Here is a 22,195-nt window from a genome sequence, read left to right as displayed (position 1 = left end):
CTATTAAGAGCGCCCAGCTCTTTCTATATGGAGAGCCGAGCACGCTGAAAAACACTCATAATGCATTATTTAAGTAAAGTGCTCAAAATAGGCTTTGCAAGCTCGCGACGAAATAATTATGATTTTAGTGGTGCACACGTGTACTGCGATGTGCGAATTTTCGACGAATTCCATGAGCCGACGTCCGAAAACATGGGCCGATAGAGGCTGGAACCACTTCCGCAAACACGTTACTTCGGAAAGTCAAGTAATTAATTTATATATATTTTAATTAATTATATAAATTCTAAAATTAACAATAATACAAACCTCCCGCAATATTTAAATTCGGATCTTAGATGGGCAAGAGTGCACATTTCAACATCCCATATTTAATAATTAATAAAAGCAAACGACCCAGGAATCAAAATTCAAAGAATTCAAAAAATCTTCACTTCAGTCAATATCTTCTGTCTTCTCATAACCCACACCCCGCTCCCTCTTCTCCTTCCTCCTCCTCCTTCTCCAGCCCCCCCTTTTCAACTCCCAAGGAATCACACCATAGCGAAGATGGGTTTCCATTTCACTCCGCTGCTTCTCACCCTACTCTTGTTCTCCACGCTCCACTCAAGATCTTCCTCCCAGACCTTCAAATGTAGCACACCCACCACGTGCCATTCCCTCATTGACTACATCTCTCCAAACGCAACAACTTTCTCCCACATCAAAACCCTCTTCTCCGTCAAGAACATACACTCCATCTTAGCTGCCAACAACCTCCCTCTCTCCACGTTACCAAACTCTACCATACCTGCAAACCAGACCATCAAAATCTCATTTCCTTGCATGTGCACCAACAACACTGGTCACTCAAACAAGCAACCAATCTACACCGTTCAAAAGGATGATGGGCTTTTTCATATTGCAGCAGAAGTTTTCTCAGGATTGGTAACATACCAAGAAATTGCTGCTGTTAATAATATATCAGACGTTAATCTGATTAAGGTTGGGCAGAAGTTGTGGATTCCTTTACCTTGTAATTGTGATGATGTTGATGGGGTCAAAGTTGTCCATTATGGACACGTGGTGGAAGCTGGCAGTTCTTTGGAGTCGATTGCTCAAGAATATGGGACCAGTACAGATACACTAGTGAAGCTTAATGGGGTTAATGATAGCTCTCTCTTGGCTGGTCAAGTTCTTGATGTCCCTCTCCAAGGTAAGCTGATCTAATTTCAACCTTGGATGCATCATTTGTTTTTTATTTTTAGATTTAAAGTGATATTTTCCAATCAACTCTTAGATACACTTCTTTTTAACTGAGGCAAAAACAAACTATTCATTCTAATTTTACTTGGAAATATTTGTTGTCTACCATGTCGGCAATGGCCGAGAGTGTAGAAAATTAAAAATAGGTTTTTTTTTTAATATCATCACATTAAAATAATATAAAATTATAAAAAAAACTTGAACCGTGTTCCAAATAATTGACTAAGTAACTTTTGAAATGATGTTTAATTAGATGCTTAAATTTTTAAAAAGAAAGTGGTTGAAGAAGGGGGCATATATAAAATTTGGATTTGCTTTCCGAGTGCATATTCCTTGATTTTGTTTGCTTGGAGTCATAGAGATTAAAATGTTAGAAAGTGGCAAATAGTTATTATTATCCGATAGAAAAGGCAACAAGACACACCGTGTGGCTTGGTATGATCTCAAAATGAATAGCTGTGAGGTACAGCCAGTCTTTTCAATTTATTGAATCTGTATGGTCCCTACCATACCCGTCTTCAACCTTTTCCTGCCCACTGATTAGGGTGTGCGCAGTTTTGCAAACAGCGTAAAGTATGATCCATGGGCCCTTTGTTTCACATGACATGTTGGTCTTCTTGGCTCCTTATGCTACGCAAAGAGGCTTCATATCTAAAAAGATATGTTTCGTGCAGTATGCGTTCACATTTCTGCTGGGAATCAATGCTTCTATAGTGCTAGGCGATGTGCGATGTTGTTTGATTCTGTATGTTGCCAGGATATTTACTACTCTATCTCTTGGAAAGCAAGGAAGAGGATCGAAACCGAGACATCTTAGGGAGATGGGTGCATGGGATGCGGGATGAGCTACAGGCTACAGGCTCATTGGCATTATATGTGCATCCCATGCACATTAATAATTCTAATTTTGCAATACGTGATCGAATACTTTTATTTGCCAAACATTTTCAGGAATGTGCTTTCGTGCATTTGAATTTCAATGTGGAGATTGAATGATAGTTGTTAACAGCTCATCCTCTGAGCATTATTATTGTTTCTTGCTGTTAAGTTTCAGTCTACATCTTGGACCGATTAATGTTTGTATTATGACTAAATTATTGAGTGCTATAAAATTCTCTGACAGTGCACTGTGCTTTCTTGATCTTGTTTGTCTTCAAATGTCTGTGTTATTCTTTAATGTGCCTATCTGAATTAATACTGGTCTAATCATGTCAATTGACAGCTTGCAATTCATCGGTGAGAAGCGACTCATTTGATTATCCACTACTTGTTCCTAACAACACCTATTTCATCACTGCTAACAATTGTGTTAAATGCAAGTGTGATGCTGCGAACAACTGGACGTAAGTTTGATGCACAAATGTCTTTGTTGTGTTGAAAAATTCTCTCAAGTGGGTATCATGAGAATTGTTGATTTGCATAATTCTTTTCACACATTTTCCAGATTACAATGTGAAGCATCTGGGATTAAACCATCCAACTGGTCAACGTGCCCTGCTATGCAATGTGGCTTGTTATCCATCAACAACTCGACGATTTCTGGTTGCAACATCACAACCTGTGCCTATGCCGGTTTTAACAAGAACCAAAGCATCTTCACAACTCTCGCCACACGGTCCACTTGTCCAGTTACCGCAGGTAACTACTCACAATAACACTGCTAACTATGTTACCAAACTGCAGCATGTAGTATGCTTCGAGGTTGGTTTAACGTGATGATTGGAAACTTACAATGTTGTGTTTTTTTATTGTGGACAAAACAGCTCCCGGCAATTATGCTTCAAGGACTGGTTTGAGCTGGAACTACTTGTTCATCTCTCTTCACCTGATTCTTCTTCTTGTGTATCTTCTTTGATTAGTAAGAAATGGTGCTTCTCTAAGAATGCTTTCTTGGGTTTATGTAAGAATACACTTGTAACGTGGAGAAATTTTGTTTCTTGATGTTGGGGCATATGAATAAGAAATTATTTATTTAACAAACAAGGGAAGTCGGAAGGAATTGCTAGCTTAAGATCCTCCAGCTTACAGAGTTAAATCTTAGCTTAAGGTGTAATTTAGTCCATTGGGTTACAACTTAAATAGCTCTCGAGCAACTGCTGTTCCCTCTTGTGTATCCTGAAAGACTCGAAGTCTTGTGTTTCTTCTTGTTCCAAAGCAGGAACCAAATCCTAGCTAGATGGTAGACAGAGTGGACGCCAAGCATCCAGACATCATTTAAGGTTTGAATATCTTTGCACGAATCAAACCTAAACATTGCCAATGATCAAACTACCAAAAAGGCAAAAACTGTTTTCCCACAAAATGCTTCTTGTTTGACGACGAAGCATCATTAATTTGGAATGAGCTTGGATAAGGGCCATCAAGAAATAGCATCGGATCGGTTTAAGTTTCTTTTGTTCGTAATATTTATTTTATTTGTTCTTTGATTCAACATTTAAGAGAGGATTCTCGAAGCATTTTTTATATCAATTAAAATTAATTCTTTTTAATGATTCTAAATACTATAGGATATTAAGTATTTTTTTAACAAATCTCCTTGTATATACTATATAGGCCCTAAGATTTGTAATATTTTACAATATTCATGCATTATACACAGACCCCGAGACTTTTGTCTTATGAAGACAGAACAATATAATAATTTAATTTTTTTTAATATAATATAATACCATTTGACTAAAAAAATAATATAGGTCCTAAGATTTGTAAATTTTTACAATATTCATGCATTATACACAGACCCAAGGCTTTTGTCTTATGAAGGACAGAACAATATAATAATTTAATTTTTTAATATAATATAAGATCATTTGACTAAAAAAGTAATATTATTTACTACCGGATACATCCGGGTTGGAGAGCGTATTAGAAAATATTGTTATGATTGTTTTAAAATAATATAAAAAATATATTAAAATAATATATTTTTTATTTATTTAAAAATTATTTTTAACATCAGCACATCAAAATAATTTAAAACATCAAATAAATATTAATTTAAAAATATAATTTTTTTTTAAATAATATTATTTACTACTGGATAGATCCGGTCGGTTACTTCAGAAGCCCATCCAAGCGGATAAGGTAAAAGTCCGGTTTTTTTCAAAGTAATTGCCATCCCTAAGAAAAGCCCATAATTCGGCCGAATGTTTCTAAGGAAAGCCCATAATAGAGCAACCGCTTAAAAAGTAGGTCCACTATATAAACAGTTATGTTTTCGTGAGTTCAGTTCAGTTGACAGCGACATGCAACATAGACAGACAGACACTTCGCTCATGACGATGTTGATAAAATTGGCAAAGTTAACGATGTCTTCTCTTGTCTTCATCTCTTAAACTTTCCAATAAAAGAAACCCTCAAAACCCTAACAAAAACCCTCTCGTTATCATCTTCACCAACAAGAAAAGGTAAAGCCTTTCTCTCTTTGATGTTCCTTTTCTTGATATTCTGTCTATTTCTGTCTCTGTCTATTTTTTTTTCTGGCCAAAACCAAACCGTTCTTCCTTGACTCAAATTCCCATTCTTCATGTAATTGCATGGAAAAAGTTTGTTTCTTCGATCGTTTTGTTTCTATACTCTGTTTTTCGTTTAACAAACCCTATAAAATTGTCTTTCTTAATGTTTATATATATATATATATATAAACTTTTTAATGGAAAATAACTGCTATGTATTTAATGTTTTTTGAAATTTGACAGTTATTTTTGCCTTAGAAGTTGATTATCTGATATTGAAGTTCATAGAGAAATTAGTTCGCTAGAAATGGCTAGTACTGGACAATTCAGTGGCAAATCACTTTACAGAGGATTGGCAAGTAGAAGTAGTGGTGAACAGAGTCGATTAACAAAAGGAAAAAGGAAATTTTGTTTGTTGAATCAAAGTAAAGTTCCTAAAGGATTGGGGGGTAGAGATATTGTGTCGAGAAAGTGTCATTTGTGTGCCGAGCAAAAGAATTCTTTGTCGCCTCTGGTGATTAGACATCGGAAGGCGCGATTTGGGGTGGTTTGTTGTCAGTCAAGTTCTGGGTATGGTGTGGAATCCACTGATGAGCATGAGAGATTGGTTTTAGAAGAAAACAAGCGCGGCATTATCAATGGTTCGAGAGGTGAAGAAAGGTAAGAATGAAACTGCATCTTTTAGTCACGTTTCATTATTTTTTGTTCTGGATATTAAAAAGATGCTTTAATGTAGTTGTTGTTCATGTGTTTTTATGAATTTGATATTGTAAAAGTCCGCAAATTGTTTGGTTTAGAATGTCATCATTGTAAGATTCTGAAAGTTTTTGATGGACATCCCCCCCTTTTCCTGCGTTAGTATTGAAACTGTTTTTCTTAATCGAGAAGATAAATTAGTATCAATCATGTTCCATTGGTTACAAATTTCATCAAATTGAAGAGGCATTAGTCTTTTTCCACATAGCATGCTTTCTTCCTTCTATGATTGATATTTGGATCATGTTGCTTCGGAAATCTAAGGATTATTCATATGTGATGGTACTTGCTTTCTTAATTTTGTTTGCAGTGAGTCAATTGGGGTTCTGATCAATCAACCACGTTCTTCAGATGTCAGATGCGAGCTTATAATGCTTTCTTTGCCTGCAATTGCTGGACAGGCTATTGATCCTTTTTCCCAGTTGATGGAGACAGCGTATATTGGCAGATTAGGTTTCGATCTGCCCCTGCATTATAGCTTTCTTTGTGTGATTATGCTTACTGGTTCTTTGTCTCTGATTACTGATCTGTTTAACCTTTTCCCTGATCTTGCTTTCTTAGGTCCAGTAGAGTTGGGTTCTGCTGGTGTTTCTATTATGATATTTAACAATGTATCAAAGCTATTCAATATTCCTCTTCTAAGTGTGGCAACATCTTTTGTGGCTGAAGACATTGCAAAGAATTCAACCAAAGATTCTATTTCAGGTATAAGTTTATACCTGTTCTTGATGTTTTGATTGCCATTTTGAACACGGGCATCATCACGGTGCAGCAAGTACTGAAATTAAGTTCCAACGATTTTAGATGATTATATTTATATGGATGGGTTATACAGAAAATGGCATCCAAGAAGACAGTACTAATGGTAAACCTATTGGGATGGTTGAAAGAAAGCAACTATCCTCTGTGTCCACTGCTTTAATATTAGCTATCGGGATAGGAATCTTTGAGGCTGTAGCCTTGTCTCTGGGATGCGGATCATTTCTCAACTTGATGGGCATAACTGTGGTAAGTTTTACATATACCAAATTCACGTGACATTTCATTTGATCTTAAGCATCTTTCTCTGTGGCCATCTATAGCTTCCTGTGAAGACTAGTTCATAAAAAAAGTAGTTGTTCATGTAAATGCTGTTTGTACATTTTGAGATCAATCATTTTCTGAGAGAATTTCAAGCTTTATCATATTCTGAACAGGATTCACCAATGCGGATTCCTGCAGAACAATTTCTTTCACTAAGAGCCCTTGGTGCTCCAGCTGTTGTGGTCTCCTTGGCTCTTCAAGGCATTTTTCGTGGCTTCAAGGATACTAAAACTCCTGTATTTTGTCTTGGTAAGTGTTTAGTTCACATTTGATTTTCTCACTAAATCTTGATGTAAATATGTGGCACTTTAACTGTTTGGAGGGCAAAATAAAATTAATATGATGAATACTTGGAAAGATATTTTTGTATTGCTAGTTCCATCTCTGTCTTGCTGCTCTCTCTCTCTCTCTCTCTCTCTCAATAATTAATCTAGAATGGCCCGCTCTCTTCTTTTCTTTCAATTTTGAAGGAAGAAGAAATCTTGTTATGTCCGCTCTCTTCTTTTCTTTTCAATTTTGAAGGAAGAAAAAATCTTGTTATGTCTCTCCCGATTATTAATGTAGTTCTTCCACATGCAGGCTTGGGCAATTTATCAGCTATATTTTTATTTCCCATACTCATGTATTATCTTAAGTTGGGTGTGACTGGAGCAGCTATTTCCACAGTAGTGTCACAGTATGTTTCTATATGTTCTCTGAGCATTAATACAGTTCTTCAAATACATTTTTCTGACAAATTTTTAACAATAATTTCATTAAATATTTCATGTTCTAGATACCTTGTCACCTTTTTGATGGTTTGGCAACTAAATAAGAGGGTTATATTATTACCTCCAAAGGTTGGAGAGCTCCAATTTGGTGTCTACATGAAATCTGGTGAGTTTTTTCCTTAAATTGGAATCTAACTAAAAGAGACGCAACCGGTATTCTGTTATGATGTTTACTGATCTCTACTTCTTGCCTAATATTACTGTATTTTTATCTTGTTTTCCTGAGGTTCCTTTTTCTCTTATAGGTGGCTTTCTTATTGGAAGAACTCTTGCTGTTTTAACTACCATGACATTGGCCACTTCAATGGCAGCTCGTCAAGGTGCAGTAGCAATGGCTGCACATCAGATATGTATGCAAATATGGTTGGCTGTTTCTCTTCTCACAGATGCACTGGCTTCATCTGGTCAGGTACAACTTTCTCTTCATTAAAGTCATCTCGTCAAAATATCATCGTAACTTATATCTACTTGTTTATACTCCAGTATCTATTTTAGTTCCTTATTTTGAATCACTATAGATTCATTTGAATTTCTCCCATCCGAATGTATATTCATGTCTCTTCTCACAGTTGCATTGGCTGCATCTGGTCAGGTACAACATTATCTTCATTAAAGTAATCTCATCAACGTATCATCACAACTTACATCTACTTGTTTATACTCTAGCATCATTTTGGTTCCTTATTTTTAATCATAGATTCATTTGAATTTCTCTCACATGAATGTATATTCGTGTCTCTTCTCATAGATGCATGCTCAGGTACAACATTCTCATCATTAAAGTCATCTCATCAACATATCATCACAACTTATATCTACTTGTTTATACTCTAGTATCCATTTTAGTTCCTTATTTTTAATCACTATATATTCATTTGAATTTCTCATCTGAATGTAAATTCATGTTTGAAGCATGGTATCCATATAAGAATAGAAGTATAGCTGATATGTTAGTACTAGAAGGAATATACGTACCCAAATGAATTGCTTCTGAACTAATTCCATACTGTGCATATGGAAGTTGTGCATTTCCAACAAGTTGATATGAACTCCCATTTGACATGTCTGTAATTTTTAGTTCCCTTCCACATCAAATACTTAGCTGGTGGTTCTACACATTATTTATTGTGCTCTTGTTGCCCAACCTATCTATTTTGTAGGCTCTAATTGCAAGTTACTCATCGGAAGGTGACCACAAAACTGTGAAAGAAGTCACAAAATTTGTTTTGAAGGTGGGCTTTCTTGGCCCTTCTATTATTCTGAGTTTATACCTTGGGATAACTTATTTTCTCAATTTGCTCATAGCTTGATGTGCATGTTTTCCTAGATTGGACTAGTTGTTGGTGTTTCATTGGCTGCAATTCTGGGTGTATCTTTTGGTTCCATAGCCACCTTGTTCACCAAGGATGCTGATGTATTAGGAATTGTAAGAACTGGGATATTGGTATGTGTGCTAATCTCTATTGGTGTTTCTTTCAGATTTTATATGGTTTTATTTATCTGAGTGCTCCATATTTGTAGTAAATTGATTTTAAAACTTTCCAGTTTGTTAGTGCTAGTCAACCTATCAATGCCCTAGCTTTTATTTTTGATGGTCTTCATTATGGTGTTTCTGACTTTCCATATGCGGCGAAATCTATGGTAAGCTACAACTCTGTAATTCCTTTTCTTTTCAAATGTCCACGTTTTGGGTTAATCTTATGTCTGGTAAATGATCTACAGATGTTGGTTGGATTAATATCATCTGCGTTTCTGCTTTATGCTCCAATTACGGGGCTCCCTGGGGTTTGGTCTGGTTTGGCTCTCTTCATGGGTTTGCGTACAGCAGCAGGATGTGTGAGGTTAGTTGAACAATATTGGGTGTAAATTTTTATTTTCATGAGCAAAGACTGAGTTTGCAGAAAGAGTTTTTGGTTAAGGAATGATTCTATTTTTTTTTATTTTTGAAAATTAGTGTGGCCTAGTCATTAATCTATTTCTAGTTATGGGTGTAACTCTGTCGAATAAATGGTTAACTAACAATTCTACTAAATTAGTGATGCAGTATCATTCTTCATTGTATTCATAGCCTCGTATATGCGTGGCCAAGTTTTTTAAGCGAGTCCTCAATGTCGAGCATTTGTATAACATGCCAAGGCATACCCCCCTGTTATTATGCTTCTGCACTAGCAGACTTGACATTTTCAGTTTGGTGCTATTTTTTATATAAATGCTCCTTCCTCCTTACAGTGTTTTATTTTCCTTTTCAGATTACTTTCAAAATCTGGTCCATGGTGGTTCATGCACACGGATTTAGAGACTGTTTAGGTTGGTTAAAGTTCAGATTCAGGCTGCTCATTTTCTATTGTAATTTCCCCCCTGTAATTACTTAGTTGCTTAATTTTGATTTCTCTAAGTCTTCACAAAAGAAGAATTATTGGACTCAATTCCGCTGAAAGTTACTAACCTAAAAACATAAAATGCCCTATTAAAATATATTTTGGCCCTTGCCAATTGCCTTAGCGGTGATACCATCAGAGGATGAAATGTAAAATGATGTTCGATGTAGAGGCTATTAACTTTGCATAAGCTTTGAAAATTGATGCCCATGGAGGATGAGGACAAGGAAGACACCCTTTTCACAAAGAACATGTAATTGGTCAGCCTCCGTATAAGGACAGCCTTAATACCCTTATCTGTCATATGGAGTTGATTTCAAGAAATCAAGTCAGCTGCTGGCTTGATTGTTGATAGCCATAAATGGCTCACTTTGGCATTTAACCACATAGCCACTTCAACAAGGCATTTCAGTCCTATTTATAAGTGTACTTGAAATATTCCAAATAAGGGAGAAAATTTCCTGATATTGCCACCCAAATCATCAGGTGTTCTTAAAAGTTTGAGGAGGCTGGGGTTTCTCGTCAACATCCATGACTGCCGAACCTTGCTCTCCAGTAATTGAATCACCAGCAGCAAGTGACACTGTAGATGGATTTTTTTTAGATGAAAACACCTCAGGCTCACTTGGCTGCAAATCACTCAGGAGGACAAGTCCTGAAGGTGCTGACTTCACGGGATCATATCTGCTATCTTCCAGAAATTTAATAAATTTTTCCTGAGCAGGAACCACCCTGGCAGGGTTGGTTAAAATTTCGAAAGAAGGCTCAGGTTCTGCGGTGTCAGTTTCTGCGCCATCCACCTGTCAAAAGAAGCAATCAACATGATAATTAGTAATCTAGACTTGACAATTAAATTAATTCTGGTGGTGATTTCTAAATCTTAACAAAGTGTATGTGAGGAAAAAAATGATAACTTCTATAGATTCCTCAAAATTCTCGAAACCATAATGAAACAGCAGTATGCAAGTAAACAGCAATATTACCTGCATGGGATCGCCGTTTTTTTCAGTTGATGATTTCCCTTTTTCTGCATCTTTGGCAGCAGGAAAAGACTCTTTCCCATCTGCCTTTTTAGCATTAGCTTTCTGGTCCGCTTTTCCCTTGACCGTAGCTTCAGCCTTGGCTAATGTTGACGGAACAGCAGGAGGAAGTGCCCCAGCAGGTGCAGTGGTAGGAACAGTGGCTGGATTTGGATACCCAAACAGAGAAGATTTTGCATTTGATAGGAACTCAAACCCTTTATCTTTCAGGTCATATTCCAGCCAAATAAAGGCTGTAGGGGAGAATGATAGGCTTATGAAATATACGAGGGGGTGTCAATACCAAAACTGGCAGAAAACAGCCAGGCCTACAACTGCAGCGACTTTATCATGTTTTGTCTTCGAAAGTAATCTTGTGGTCACATTCCTCCCAACAGCATTAAGTATTCCAGAAGCCAGGATAGCTTCCATCTTGCTCATGTATCCTTTCTGCTTATCAAGAATTATCTTTTCCAACTGTTGCATTCAATAAAATAGCAAAAACACATTAAAACTCGGTCTTACATAAAATGACAGAGAAACCTAAGATATTGTAGTGGAATACCTGAATGTTGCACCACGAGAATCACTGGCTCCATTCATCTGGACCATGACCATTTCCAAAGCAATAAGTGCACCTTGACAAACAAAATCAACAGCATCTGATGTCAGAGGTTCTAGCAATGATATAGCGTCACTCAAGCATGTGCCGAAATGCCTACTGCGAGAGCTGCACCATATCGTACATGAGGGTTGTAAGGTTTCAGTAGCAAGGAGACTATTTGAGGAGTCTGCAGTTTCCAGGTGCAGTGAGATTTACCACAATTGACAGCTCCAGCGATATTAGAAGTACAAAAATAAAAAAATAAAAAATGAAAATGAAAATGAAGGGAGAACTAGAAAGCTAAAATTCAAACAACAGTATAATTAGATCAAGGAAATGAGTAATTATTTTAATCAGACATGAGAAGCAAGCACTACCTTATTGGATGAGAATACCAATAGCAAACATTGGATCATGGAGCATAAAATGTTATGGAAGAGAGAAAGATCCAACCTGCTCTGGCTCAGAGTAGAGGACAAATCCAAGTGCAATAGCAGCAGTTCACCTCACGTCATCATTTACATCTTATGCAGCAAAGTATAGCAACTGGCGAATGACGTTATTGTTTGCTGTTCCCCTATAGGCCAATGCCAAAGCATACATACCACCATAACGAAGTATAGGATCTTGATCCCGAGTCAGCCTTTCAATTGTTGTCTGCTTCTTCTTCTCTTCCATAAACTGTAAGGGCTATTCCCAATGCAAGTTCCAGCAGCATATGACCACAGTATAAATAAAGTGGAAGAGGATCGTTGATGGCCTAGCCCCGTTCACAGAATATGAATATTAGATTTACCTAGTAATCTTCTCATGTTGTGTCTGACGAGCACAAGCAAGCATATCGCTTGCAGGCCAGCAGCTTCTCCAGCCACAGCACTATCAGCATGCAACACATTTTTGATGTCATCATAGATATTTTCACCAGCCGTTCCTAGAGCTGCCAATCCAAGACCTAAGCATGCACCATGTTGAACAACCTGCATCAATATTATAATCACCTTACGTTTTGGCTCCAAAATGAATATGTAATAGACATAAAGCAGTAACACACCTCGACATTTGTACCACGAAGGCTATCACGAATACATTGCTTGATTTCCTCCCCGTGGTTAGCATAGTAGAGATCCACAGCACAGAGTGCACCACCTTTTGTGTATGCAATACAGCTGACACCACTTGGACTTTCAAAAACATAAGGTGACATTTGTGACTCACCCTGCTGCAGCTGCAGCTGTTCTCTGTTGTCTCTGTAAATAACACCAAGTCCAGCTATTGCGCTGAACTGGGCCCAATTTCCCCGCTTTCTCAACAAATCCTGATAGCTGGTATAAGCCCCAAAACAGTCGAGTTTATGAAGTGATACAAGTATAACAATGAAAAACAAACAGATACAAAAATCAAAGAACAACAATAAAAAGACATGCAAGATTTATTATTCACCAGATTCTCCCGGACGAATGTATCAACAGCTGTTCCAGCATGCATTATTGCATTTGCATATAAAGTTGCATTATGGCAGACACTACCACTTTTCTCAATAGGCTGCTTAATTGTCTTCGGAATAAGGAGATATGACCTGCAATCAGATCACGAGTATCATTTCCGACTCTTCTATATTCCACTTCAAGAGAAACCACCAATTATTAAAAACAAAAAGGAGTATTTACGGATTTTTTTCAATTTCAAAACAGAAAACGTCTTTTTCCTTGCTTATACTGACTGTAAAAAAAACGTTGGGTCACTTCTATTGATGCCTCTCCAGACAAAAATTATCCTGATCTTTGTCAACCTCTCAGCATACATTCCTTCACGTGGATCTGTTACATGATCATTTTGAGTAGAATCTGAAGGTTGACACATTGAAAAGAGGTCTCTGACATATAAGAGAAAAGTCTGGTCCTCATTCTCCACAAGATCAAAGGCTATTTGAAATGCCACCAAAGCTCTGTCCTTATTTTTAGAACGTAAAAGTTTTTCCAATATGCTTGCCACGCCTTCGGGTTCATCCAAGAGCATTAGATATTGGCAAATGCTCAATAAATCAGGATGATGCAGCTCTTGGTGACCATTAACAATATGACGGAAAACCTGTAGGAAAAACCAAGAGATGAACAGTTCATGTCACTATTTTCCTTCAATACAAGGTGGCAGGACACATACATGACTTTCTAACTACACTGTCGACTCTATCCAAGGAGTCATATTACTAAATAGAAATAGAGTAGAGTGTAAGAGCTCAGAAACATACATGAACGTTCCAAACAGTGGTGCACAAACACGTGTAGGATACTTTGGTGCAATGAACATAACACACACACACTGATTAGAGATCTTTGTTGAGCCAGCTCAATGAACCCCTTACCTCATGCCGATACTCTCAATGATCAATGAAAGAATGACAAGCGTTGATGCAATATGATAGTGTTCCATGAACAATATCACTTCTTTCGATTGCTTCCACAAGTTTATCTATTCATCGGCATTCTGTTGCAGTTCCCACAGCTTGTTGGTATTCTCCATGTTCGATACACCTAAGTGAACGAGTGGTAAGAAAAGAGCCACGGAGACTTACCGATTATCAAAGAGAAATTCACATCTACCTACTTATCCAACATTCTCTCCACAATCGCTTCCAGCATAGGGTCTATTAGTCAGGACTTGATTCAGTTGCCTTGGATTTCAGCCTAGTATACTGATCTATAGCCTTAGCTGAATATAGCAACAAAGGCAAAATGTAGGGCAAGTAAAACAGAGAAGCATCCTCAAATCTTAAAGCATTAAACTAAAGCAATCTTCATACCTGTTTATTTGTTGGAAAGTTTTTATTTTTTAAAAAATAAATTCATAAAAAATAAATTTCAGGAAAATAAATTATTTTATGATGTTTGGTAATGTAATGAAAAATAAATTGAAAAACACTTTTCAGTATTTGGTTATGTCATAAAAAATAAGCTGGAAAATAACTTATTAATGTTTTATTTTTCTCAAGTTTATTAAAATAAGAAGGAACAAATCTTACAAATTAAAAAGTTGAATGAGAATGAAATTGAAAAAAATATAATTTCATAAATTATCTCAAATAAAATAAATAATAATCAAAATATAAAGATCAAATTTAAAAAATAAAAAAAATGAAAGACGAAGAAATTAAAATAATAATAATTAAAATTTCATAAATTATTTTAAATAAAATAAATAACAATAAAAAGAATGAGGATCAAATTTGATAGATAAAAAATTTAAATAAAAAAATATAAGGGAAAAAAATAACAATTATAAAAATGAGGACCAAAGTTAATATAAAAATTAAGTTTTAAGAGATGAAATTGAAAAATAAATATTCAAAACAAAATATATATAGCAATCAAAAGTTTGGGGATCAAATTTAATATAATCAGTAAATAATATGACATTTCTAATTTTTTCACAACTTCCAGAAAGTATTTTCAACCTAAATTTTTCAGGAAAACACTTTTCTGGAAACTAAGCCAAATTTTTCTTTGATTGGAAAATGTTTTCTGTTGACTAACTTTTTTAACGGCAAATAAATACAAGAAAGTTTGGAAAGTAATTTTTCGAAAATTAATGTTAATATTTGGGTTAAACTTTCCAAAATTTCCATCAAACAGCATCTCTTCAAAGTAATTGTAACACGAACCAAATTTCTAATCCTTCAAATACCACTAGTTTCAAACCAAATTGATCAGAATGCTTACAAATAAGAGCTAACCAGAATCCTCTGAAATATCAAACAGGGAACCAGCTCCAAGGGCATAAGATAACGAATCATCATCATATTCGCCCAAGTGATAGTAAAGCTAATGAAAGAAACACGACCAAATAATGATTGCATTGTGCACAGGAAAATATTCAGCACTACAAAAAGAAAAGGGACAGAACACAAAAAAGAAAAAACAAGAAACAAGAAACGATCAGTCATTGCTAAAAGGAAACAAAACCTTCAAAGAAACCACCATAACTGCTATATAAACCGTTAAAGCTGCAATGCTTTTCACTAATAGAAGACAATGAGAAACAGATAGAAGAAGCCAAGTTCGGAACTTTATAGCACAAAAGCTTCAAAAACAAAAACAAGAAAAAGCCCAGAGCACAAAAATTCATAAAGTGAAAGAAAAAAGGTATTTATGAGTGATATTTACATAATGGGGATACTGTTGGAGATTTCAGGCCAAAAGACATCAACAAAGTTGTTGAGATTGTGTCTTGCTGCTTTATTACTGGGTTGTCATCTTTAAGCATTGACAGTAATCCAGAAACCGAATTCATTACCTTAGCCATTGCAAAAACCAGAAAAATTCAAGACCCAAAATCCATTTTTTGAAGAGAAACAAAGATTTGAGCAATGAAAAGAGAGAACTTTGGTTATTCTGGTTACTTGCAAACAAAGTCAGGTACTGTAGATCAGTTGTAATTCCCATTTGTTTTTTGTTTTATTCGTATCCTTATATTTTTACTTGTTTACGATTAAGCCCCAGTATTTATTTATTGTTTTTCTCTCTCCCTTGTTTACAGTCAAGTACACGATATTTCAGTTTAATCCCCCAGGTCTTAAATTTAACAGTTTTAGCATTGCTCTTTGTACGGATTTCGTCATGAAATCATATTAAAAGGAACTAAATGATGCATATAATTGAAATATGTCAATATGGCACTTGCATATATATATATATATATATATATATATATATATATATATTATTCAACTTATAAAACATTAATTTGCTTGCATATAAAATTAAATGAGGCTGAAAGCTTAGAAACAATCTCAAGAGATGAGACGGGAGATACTTATTGGTTACATGGAAGATATAAATATACTTAATCACAACACTAAATCTTGAAATATTACAAATGTCTTTGATTAATTGTCCTTTGGTGAGAAACTTATGTGGATGCCATCTCCAAATCCCAGAATAGGATTTCTGCCAATGTTTCCTTGCTTGATTATATTCCACCTATTAGAAATCAAAACCCAGAAAGCTATATATTATCGACGATTTACATGAAACAAATTTGGCTACATGAATAAAGATTAAGAAAAAAACAGTTTACATGTAGAAACATTCTTGAATCAGACTCGGTTATTGCAGTTTAACTCATAACGAAGGCACGAGTTACTACTTCTGTTGCAAACTCGAGCTTGATTCGCAAAGCTAAAAACCTTCTTTGATAAGATTTGGGAGGTTCAGGTCAAGCATGTATATTGGGTCCATTTTTCCTCCTTTAATATAGTTTTTTAGGGTCTTTGATCCCCATTTTTACCAAAAAAAAAAAAAGAAAATATTAAAATTTACCTATATTTTGTGACCAATTTGTGAAGGAAGATTGCCATGAACAATTTAGTGAATTCTGATCCTGCACATTGTCTCCTTCCTCCACCGAAAGGCATCAAGTTCTTAGAAACAGCATACGAATCGAAGTCCTGCGTTTTTCATCCAGCATTAACAGATGAAAAATTCTGTGGGTTTTTTGCATTTAATTTTGTTTCATTGTGGAATAACATGTATACCTTCCATCTCCAAGGGTTAAACTCAAGTGGATCCTTGAATGTGGCAGGGTTTAAATGAAGGGCAGAATTTACAATCATGATAACCCAACCGGTAGGAATTGTATATCCTGATCAATTATAATCCCCTCTCGTCAGAAACTTGATCATAACATTATGCAATCAAAAATTAAGAAGACATTGAATGTCATCAACAACATCTTACCTTTCACTTGCATATCTTGCAATGCTCTTCTTAACAATCCGGGCGCTACATTTCCCAGCCTCAGGGTTTCATTGATTACCTGTGATTTCACCCCCAATCAATCCAGGTTCTGTGAGATTATTGCAACTTGCAATGGATCGAATTGACTTAAAGGAAAAGAAAAATCCAATGGGGTTAGAGAACATGCCTGAAGTGTAAAAGTCATTGAGTTATATTCAGCCCATGTAAGTGGGGAATCAGGATTCTCTCTGTTTTTCAGAATCGCTTCATGCTCAACCTGGTAAAATTAATCAGCAATGCCAGGTTAAAACTATCAAGTTATAAATTAGTGGTTGGGAGCTAACAATTAAATTGTTGATATAAACTGCATAGACTTACTGTCAACTCCTCTAACACTGAAGGATGGTCTCCAATTAACTTCAGGGATAGTGTCAGTGCTGCTGAAATCGACTCGAAGCTCGCGAATAAAATCCCGAAGATCAGATTTACAGTAAAATCTTCAGTTAGGAACTTTTCTTTATCCATATCAGCTATGATTTGATCAAGGAAATCTCCTCGTCGTAATTCTGCTGGTGAATTCATTCTTTCCTTCAGTGTATTCCTCAAGATACTTAGCGTGCTATCTTTGTCCTGAACATTAAGATGTAAGAAATTGATTGGTTCTATGGTCTAAAACAAAGTTTGAGGTGAAGATCTTTTTTATTTATCTATTTTAACTACCTTTAAGCATTTGTGGTATGTTGTGCCAGGGATGTTCAGGGGCAAGGACATGAAGGCATCTATGACCTTAGTGAACTTTTCGCTTATCTTGTCCGATGAGTTTTCAGCATCATAGCCAAAAAGCTGCTTCGCAGTAAAGTCACAAACCATCTGCAATGGCAAGAAAAAGTTATCAGACAGCATAAAACACGTGTTTGTTAGAAGTGATCAGAGGCTATCAATGAGCTTGGAATTTACAATTGAAACAGCCGGTTTGACATCAACCGATGCGTCGCTAGACCACATTTGCAAGGACTTGCTAACAATGTTTTCAACTTGAGGAAGCAACCTTTCCTTGAGGCTCTCAGAACCAAAATGAGTCAGAGTCAAACTTCTTGCATATTTGTGAATGATACCAAAAGCATTAGTCCTTGATTCACCGCTTTGAGCGAAAAGCTTAGAGAAAGTGTCCATATACCACATCTCAACCAACTTCCCTTCATTTTGAAAGATGTAACTGTTGATTTCTGGATCAGCAGACACCACTGCAGGTCGTCCGAGGATGTTTGTTCGAAAAATCGGTCCATACCTGAAGATTTGAAAATATTATAGCGCATACTTTCGAGCAATGTCTTGATTAAAGTAAAGAGCTAATATCATATGGTTGGACACTATTAGAATTACCTTTGAATTCTTTTCTTGATGAAAGGGTGAAGATCGAGAGAATAACTTGGAATAATCAACTCAAGAGTCTCTCCGATGATTGGCAACCCCATGGAACCAGGAGGCAGAACCCCATTACATGCTGGGTTCCTCCATTTGTTTATCCAGTGAGTATAGTATACAACAAGCACAGCGACAACACACAATACAATTGTCCACATTTTTTAGCAGGTGCAATTACAAACACAGAGAAATGACGACTTTGGAGAATTCACAAAGAACGCGTACATATTTATACGGGCACAATTGCTAGAACAGGCCAAATACCCGTTAATATAAAAATAATCAGTACAAAGTATGTAGGATAAACCACTGGCTCAAGGTAGTGACAACCTGAGGAATCTTGGATAAAAGACACTGCAAGGTAGCTGGTGAAATGTTCGAGGAGTTCAACTTCTAGTCTAGGTATCATTGGTCCATATATAATATCTTGAACTTCTTGCTAAGAGAACAAAACTAAAAACCAATTGTACATTCCAACTCAAAGAAAAAAAAGAGTTTTATATTAGCCAAAGTTTGAGTTCATGGAGTCAGCCTCCCATTTGAGAACAGTGAAAGATGATTGATTAGTCCAGTCCATTCCTTTATGTTGTAAGAGATTACTCTTTTGGAGCTGCCTCGTGAGCAAGTTCAGAGCTGTTTCCTGCACCTCTGCACATAAGCTACCCAATGGCATCTAGTGAGCCTCTGAAAATATTTAATTTCCATCAAATTCTCTGAACGGGGGCATTTGCTAGGGGGCTGGCTTATAATTGTTTGATTTTTGTGAAACTATAAAGATTTTACTATCTAGTGTTAAATTGGGGCATCAAAGCACATCCAGCTCTAGGGATGTGTATATTCGTGGATCGGAATTTTTTATATTCATATCCTATTAGATATTTATGAATTATTAATTATCCAACAAGTTTTTATTATTTATAATTATTTATTAATCAATTAAAAAATAAAATAATTAATATATATATATATGAAGTATTTTTATGTATATTAAATGATAAATATTATTTATATATACACACTTGTGTGTGTGTGTGTTTTATGTTAATATTAAGATATGTACGTATCATATTATATTAAAAAAAATTAAATATTATATATATATATAATATAAAAATATATTTCAAATTAAATTCAAGTAAATTTCAAGTTAGATTTAATAATATTCATATTTTATCTCGTATATATCAAACCCAAAAATTTCTCATTTATTCACATCAGCTCAGGTCAATATTTACGTTAATTTTTCATCCTACGCAGCTCATGCAGAGAGTGTATGCCCTTAAGGGTATCGGGCGCTAGAGCCTAGAGGTATCTAGTCCACGGTGGGCTTCAGGTTAAACAAGCTCAGTTTAGGCTGTTTGCACTCGAATAAGCCTTAGGGCCTGTAACTATTTTGAGCCTATATCCAAACTAGATTCAACTCTGAATGAAGGATCGTGGGCCTTATCCAAAGAATGCAAACCCAGGCCCATCATCAGTGAACACAATTCAGGGCATCAAGCCATACGGAAAGCATATTAATATAATATTTTTTTCCGACAAATACACCCAACAAAAGCATTTAATTCGCTAATTACAGTTTTTTGTTTCCTTGCAAAAACTGGCCCGCGGGGAGTGGCAGCTTAGTCAAGTCAATGTTTACCGATTGCCAAGGAATAGAAGTCAGGAGCCAAGTTTTCCCAGCTGGTAGTTAAAGATTAATCAGAGAGGTAATGATGGAGATTTAGAACAACTTAATTACGCGTAAAAAACAGTCGAGAATCCATTAAGTGTTAGGTTTCAAAGAAACAATAGTTAAAGCCATGAACCATCGAGAGACTAAGGCAAAAAGGAGGACTGGCTGCCGAGCAGACGTAGACCTTTCCACAATTTAATTCTCCAGGTTGAACCACCCTCTCAGTTTGGTACACTCCCACTTAGAAACTCGAGGTCGTGACCCCTTCAAAACTGCCATTGATTCAGAAAGAGAGACGAAGACTTTGAGGTCAAGTCAACTGGCCAGCCAAAACTTTGGCTTCTTGTCTTCTTCAAAATCTGATACCTCGACCGAACTAGTGGTTTGATTACCATTTGAAATGGTTACTATGCTCACCGCTGTTGAGAACAGAACTAACCTAACCCCTTGTGATGTCAATGTTACATAGGCTTGAATCACTATGTTCCCTTTTGCAGCCATTTATTCCCCAATACATCGTCGGAGTAATAAATTACTCTTATCTAATTATTTAAATTTTTAGATTCTAATGATTTTTTAATATAATATCAAAAAATTCAAATCTTGTACTTGAGGATTTAGCTGCTGTGGTCAACTGTGTGACTTGTTCCGTCCCCATCCCGGGTTCGACCCTCTATGTGCACGCTTGTCACCCCCGCGGTACCTAACCTGCCACTGGGCTTACAGGATGTCTAGTGGGCCGTGGGGATTAGTCGTGGTGCGCGCAAGCTGGCCCGAACACCCCACGTGAATAAAAAAAAAATTCAAATCTTATTATTTCTATTTATTTGTTAAAAATTAAATATAAAATAATATAAATTTACGTAAGTTTTAAGCTCAAAAAATTTTCACTTAAGGGGATGTTGTTAGAGAATAATATAAATTATATCTTAGAACCTCACCTGATAATTTAAATTTTTGAGTTGAGATATTTATTTGATAATTTTTTTTCTTGTTAAATAACACAATTATTCTATTATCTACTTAAATAATATCTTTTAAAACAGTTTAAATTACTGATGTGTGTATGAGTTTATTACCTATTTTTAATATAAAAAATATTCATAAACACCACAAATTAGATTTAGAATGTTTAATGTGGTGACAAAATAAATAAATAAATATATTTTTAGTAGATTAACGTTCAAGGAGGGGCAAGTGAAAATCCAAGATTGGTTGGGAAGGGGTCTGATTCAGGTGGCCCAACCATTCAAGTCATGTACCTCAAGTCCACGTGGTGGACACGTGATCATAGAAATGAAGGCGGCTGGCTACCTTCTGGTTCTTCAACACCTGTGAACCTACGACCTTGAAATCAGTTTTACATTGAAATTACTATTACAAATGTGATTACACAAGGTTACGTTTATCTGGGTCCCTCTGTGTGTGTGTGTGTGTGTGTGTGTTTGTGTGTTGAGAGAGAGAGAGAGAGAGAGAGACCCTTATGATATGACATAAATGTTTTTTTATTTTTATAATTAATTAACCTAATAATTATGCATGATATTTTTTTTATCAAATTATTCAAATAATTTAAATAAAAAGATGTTTTTTAAACTCTAAGATATATTGGTATAAAAAGATATGTCTCTAAATTTTATATAAATCACTCTGAAGATATTTTTTTTAAGTGACAAAATTAATTAGAATTAATTTTTTTCTCATTTTATATTTTATATACAAACTCTTGTTATCGTTTATTAAAAATAAAATTTTTAATAAATTTATAGAAATTATTATCTATAAATTTAAAATTTTACTATATTTTAAATACATGTTTCTTTAACCCCACAATAAATATAATAAAAATAATTAATACTTTAAAAATAATAAACTTCACTTTAAAAGCTTTTCGCTATCCCACCTTCATTGAACCTCTTTACCCTTTCCATTAACTTTTTTTATGTCCTTTTGTATTCTAATGGATAAATTCATCCCATCCCTTCATTTACGGGATGGAAATCGTACCTGCATGATTATAATATAATAGCAATTATGGGATCTCATGTAAGGT

The 22,195-nt window shown here is 35.5% G+C and overlaps 3 protein-coding genes and 1 pseudogene across 7 annotated transcripts; 2 read left to right on the top strand and 2 right to left on the bottom strand.

Moving 5' to 3' along the window:
• Nucleotides 1-396: 396 nt before the first annotated feature.
• LOC133698525 (lysM domain-containing GPI-anchored protein 2) lies at nt 397-3,228 on the top strand. Its single transcript, XM_062121473.1, has 4 exons — nt 397-1,195; nt 2,468-2,588; nt 2,690-2,883; nt 3,009-3,228. Exons 1-4 carry the CDS (start codon nt 550-552, stop codon nt 3,098-3,100), a joined length of 1,053 nt encoding a protein of 350 aa, XP_061977457.1. The 5' UTR covers nt 397-549; the 3' UTR covers nt 3,101-3,228.
• Nucleotides 3,229-4,489: 1,261 nt separating this feature from the next.
• LOC133698980 (protein DETOXIFICATION 45, chloroplastic-like) lies at nt 4,490-9,722 on the top strand. 5 transcript variants are annotated; one of them, XM_062122096.1, is made up of 14 exons: nt 4,490-4,652; nt 4,989-5,360; nt 5,767-5,909; nt 6,018-6,161; nt 6,292-6,464; nt 6,653-6,788; nt 7,119-7,215; nt 7,315-7,415; nt 7,555-7,718; nt 8,470-8,541; nt 8,637-8,753; nt 8,855-8,950; nt 9,032-9,150; nt 9,559-9,722. In XM_062122096.1, exons 2-14 carry the CDS (start codon nt 5,008-5,010, stop codon nt 9,614-9,616), a joined length of 1,773 nt encoding a protein of 590 aa, XP_061978080.1. In that variant the 5' UTR covers nt 4,490-4,652; nt 4,989-5,007; the 3' UTR covers nt 9,617-9,722. The 5 variants fall into 5 exon arrangements, with proteins under 5 accessions (XP_061978080.1, XP_061978079.1, XP_061978078.1 ...); XM_062122095.1 differs by having other exon boundaries at nt 4,982-5,360; XM_062122094.1 differs by having other exon boundaries at nt 4,962-5,360.
• A 433-nt stretch (nt 9,723-10,155) lies between these two features.
• LOC133698979 (26S proteasome non-ATPase regulatory subunit 1 homolog A-like) lies at nt 10,156-15,609 on the bottom strand (annotated as a pseudogene).
• Nucleotides 15,610-16,621: 1,012 nt separating this feature from the next.
• On the bottom strand, nt 16,622-18,625 carry LOC133698614 (cucurbitadienol 11-hydroxylase-like). Its single transcript, XM_062121606.1, has 8 exons — nt 18,426-18,625; nt 18,000-18,330; nt 17,763-17,912; nt 17,421-17,672; nt 17,230-17,319; nt 17,043-17,121; nt 16,841-16,947; nt 16,622-16,753 (listed from the first exon to the last, which is right to left on the bottom strand). Exons 1-8 carry the CDS (start codon nt 18,623-18,625, stop codon nt 16,622-16,624), a joined length of 1,341 nt encoding a protein of 446 aa, XP_061977590.1.
• Nucleotides 18,626-22,195: the final 3,570 nt, after the last annotated feature.

This window comes from Populus nigra, chromosome 7, assembly GCF_951802175.1.
Source record: "Populus nigra chromosome 7, ddPopNigr1.1, whole genome shotgun sequence".
Taxonomy (NCBI): Eukaryota; Viridiplantae; Streptophyta; class Magnoliopsida; order Malpighiales; family Salicaceae; genus Populus; species Populus nigra.
Note: the sequence above shows the minus strand (reverse complement) of the source record. Positions and strands in the feature narration are given on the sequence as shown.

What these genes read in the sequence shown, in the direction of transcription:
- LOC133698525 (XM_062121473.1), top strand. Translation starts at nt 550, where the DNA reads ATGGGTTTCCATTTCACTCCGCTGCTTCTCACCCTACTCTTGTTCTCC. An exon ending in TCTTGATGTCCCTCTCCAAG is followed by an intron (nt 1,196 to 2,467) that starts GTAAGCTGATCT and finishes GTCAATTGACAG; the next exon opens with CTTGCAATTCATCGGTGAGA. An exon ending in GATGCTGCGAACAACTGGAC is followed by an intron (nt 2,589 to 2,689) that starts GTAAGTTTGATG and finishes CACATTTTCCAG; the next exon opens with ATTACAATGTGAAGCATCTG.
- LOC133698980 (XM_062122096.1), top strand. Translation starts at nt 5,008, where the DNA reads ATGGCTAGTACTGGACAATTCAGTGGCAAATCACTTTACAGAGGATTG. An exon ending in AGCGTATATTGGCAGATTAG is followed by an intron (nt 5,910 to 6,017) that starts GTTTCGATCTGC and finishes TTGCTTTCTTAG; the next exon opens with GTCCAGTAGAGTTGGGTTCT. An exon ending in AACCAAAGATTCTATTTCAG is followed by an intron (nt 6,162 to 6,291) that starts GTATAAGTTTAT and finishes TGGGTTATACAG; the next exon opens with AAAATGGCATCCAAGAAGAC.
- LOC133698614 (XM_062121606.1), bottom strand. Translation starts at nt 18,625, where the DNA reads ATGTGGACAATTGTATTGTGTGTTGTCGCTGTGCTTGTTGTATACTAT. An exon ending in CATACCACAAATGCTTAAAG is followed by an intron (nt 17,673 to 17,762) that starts GTAGTTAAAATA and finishes CTTAATGTTCAG; the next exon opens with GACAAAGATAGCACGCTAAG. An exon ending in GCAAGATATGCAAGTGAAAG is followed by an intron (nt 16,948 to 17,042) that starts GTAAGATGTTGT and finishes ATAATTGATCAG; the next exon opens with GATATACAATTCCTACCGGT.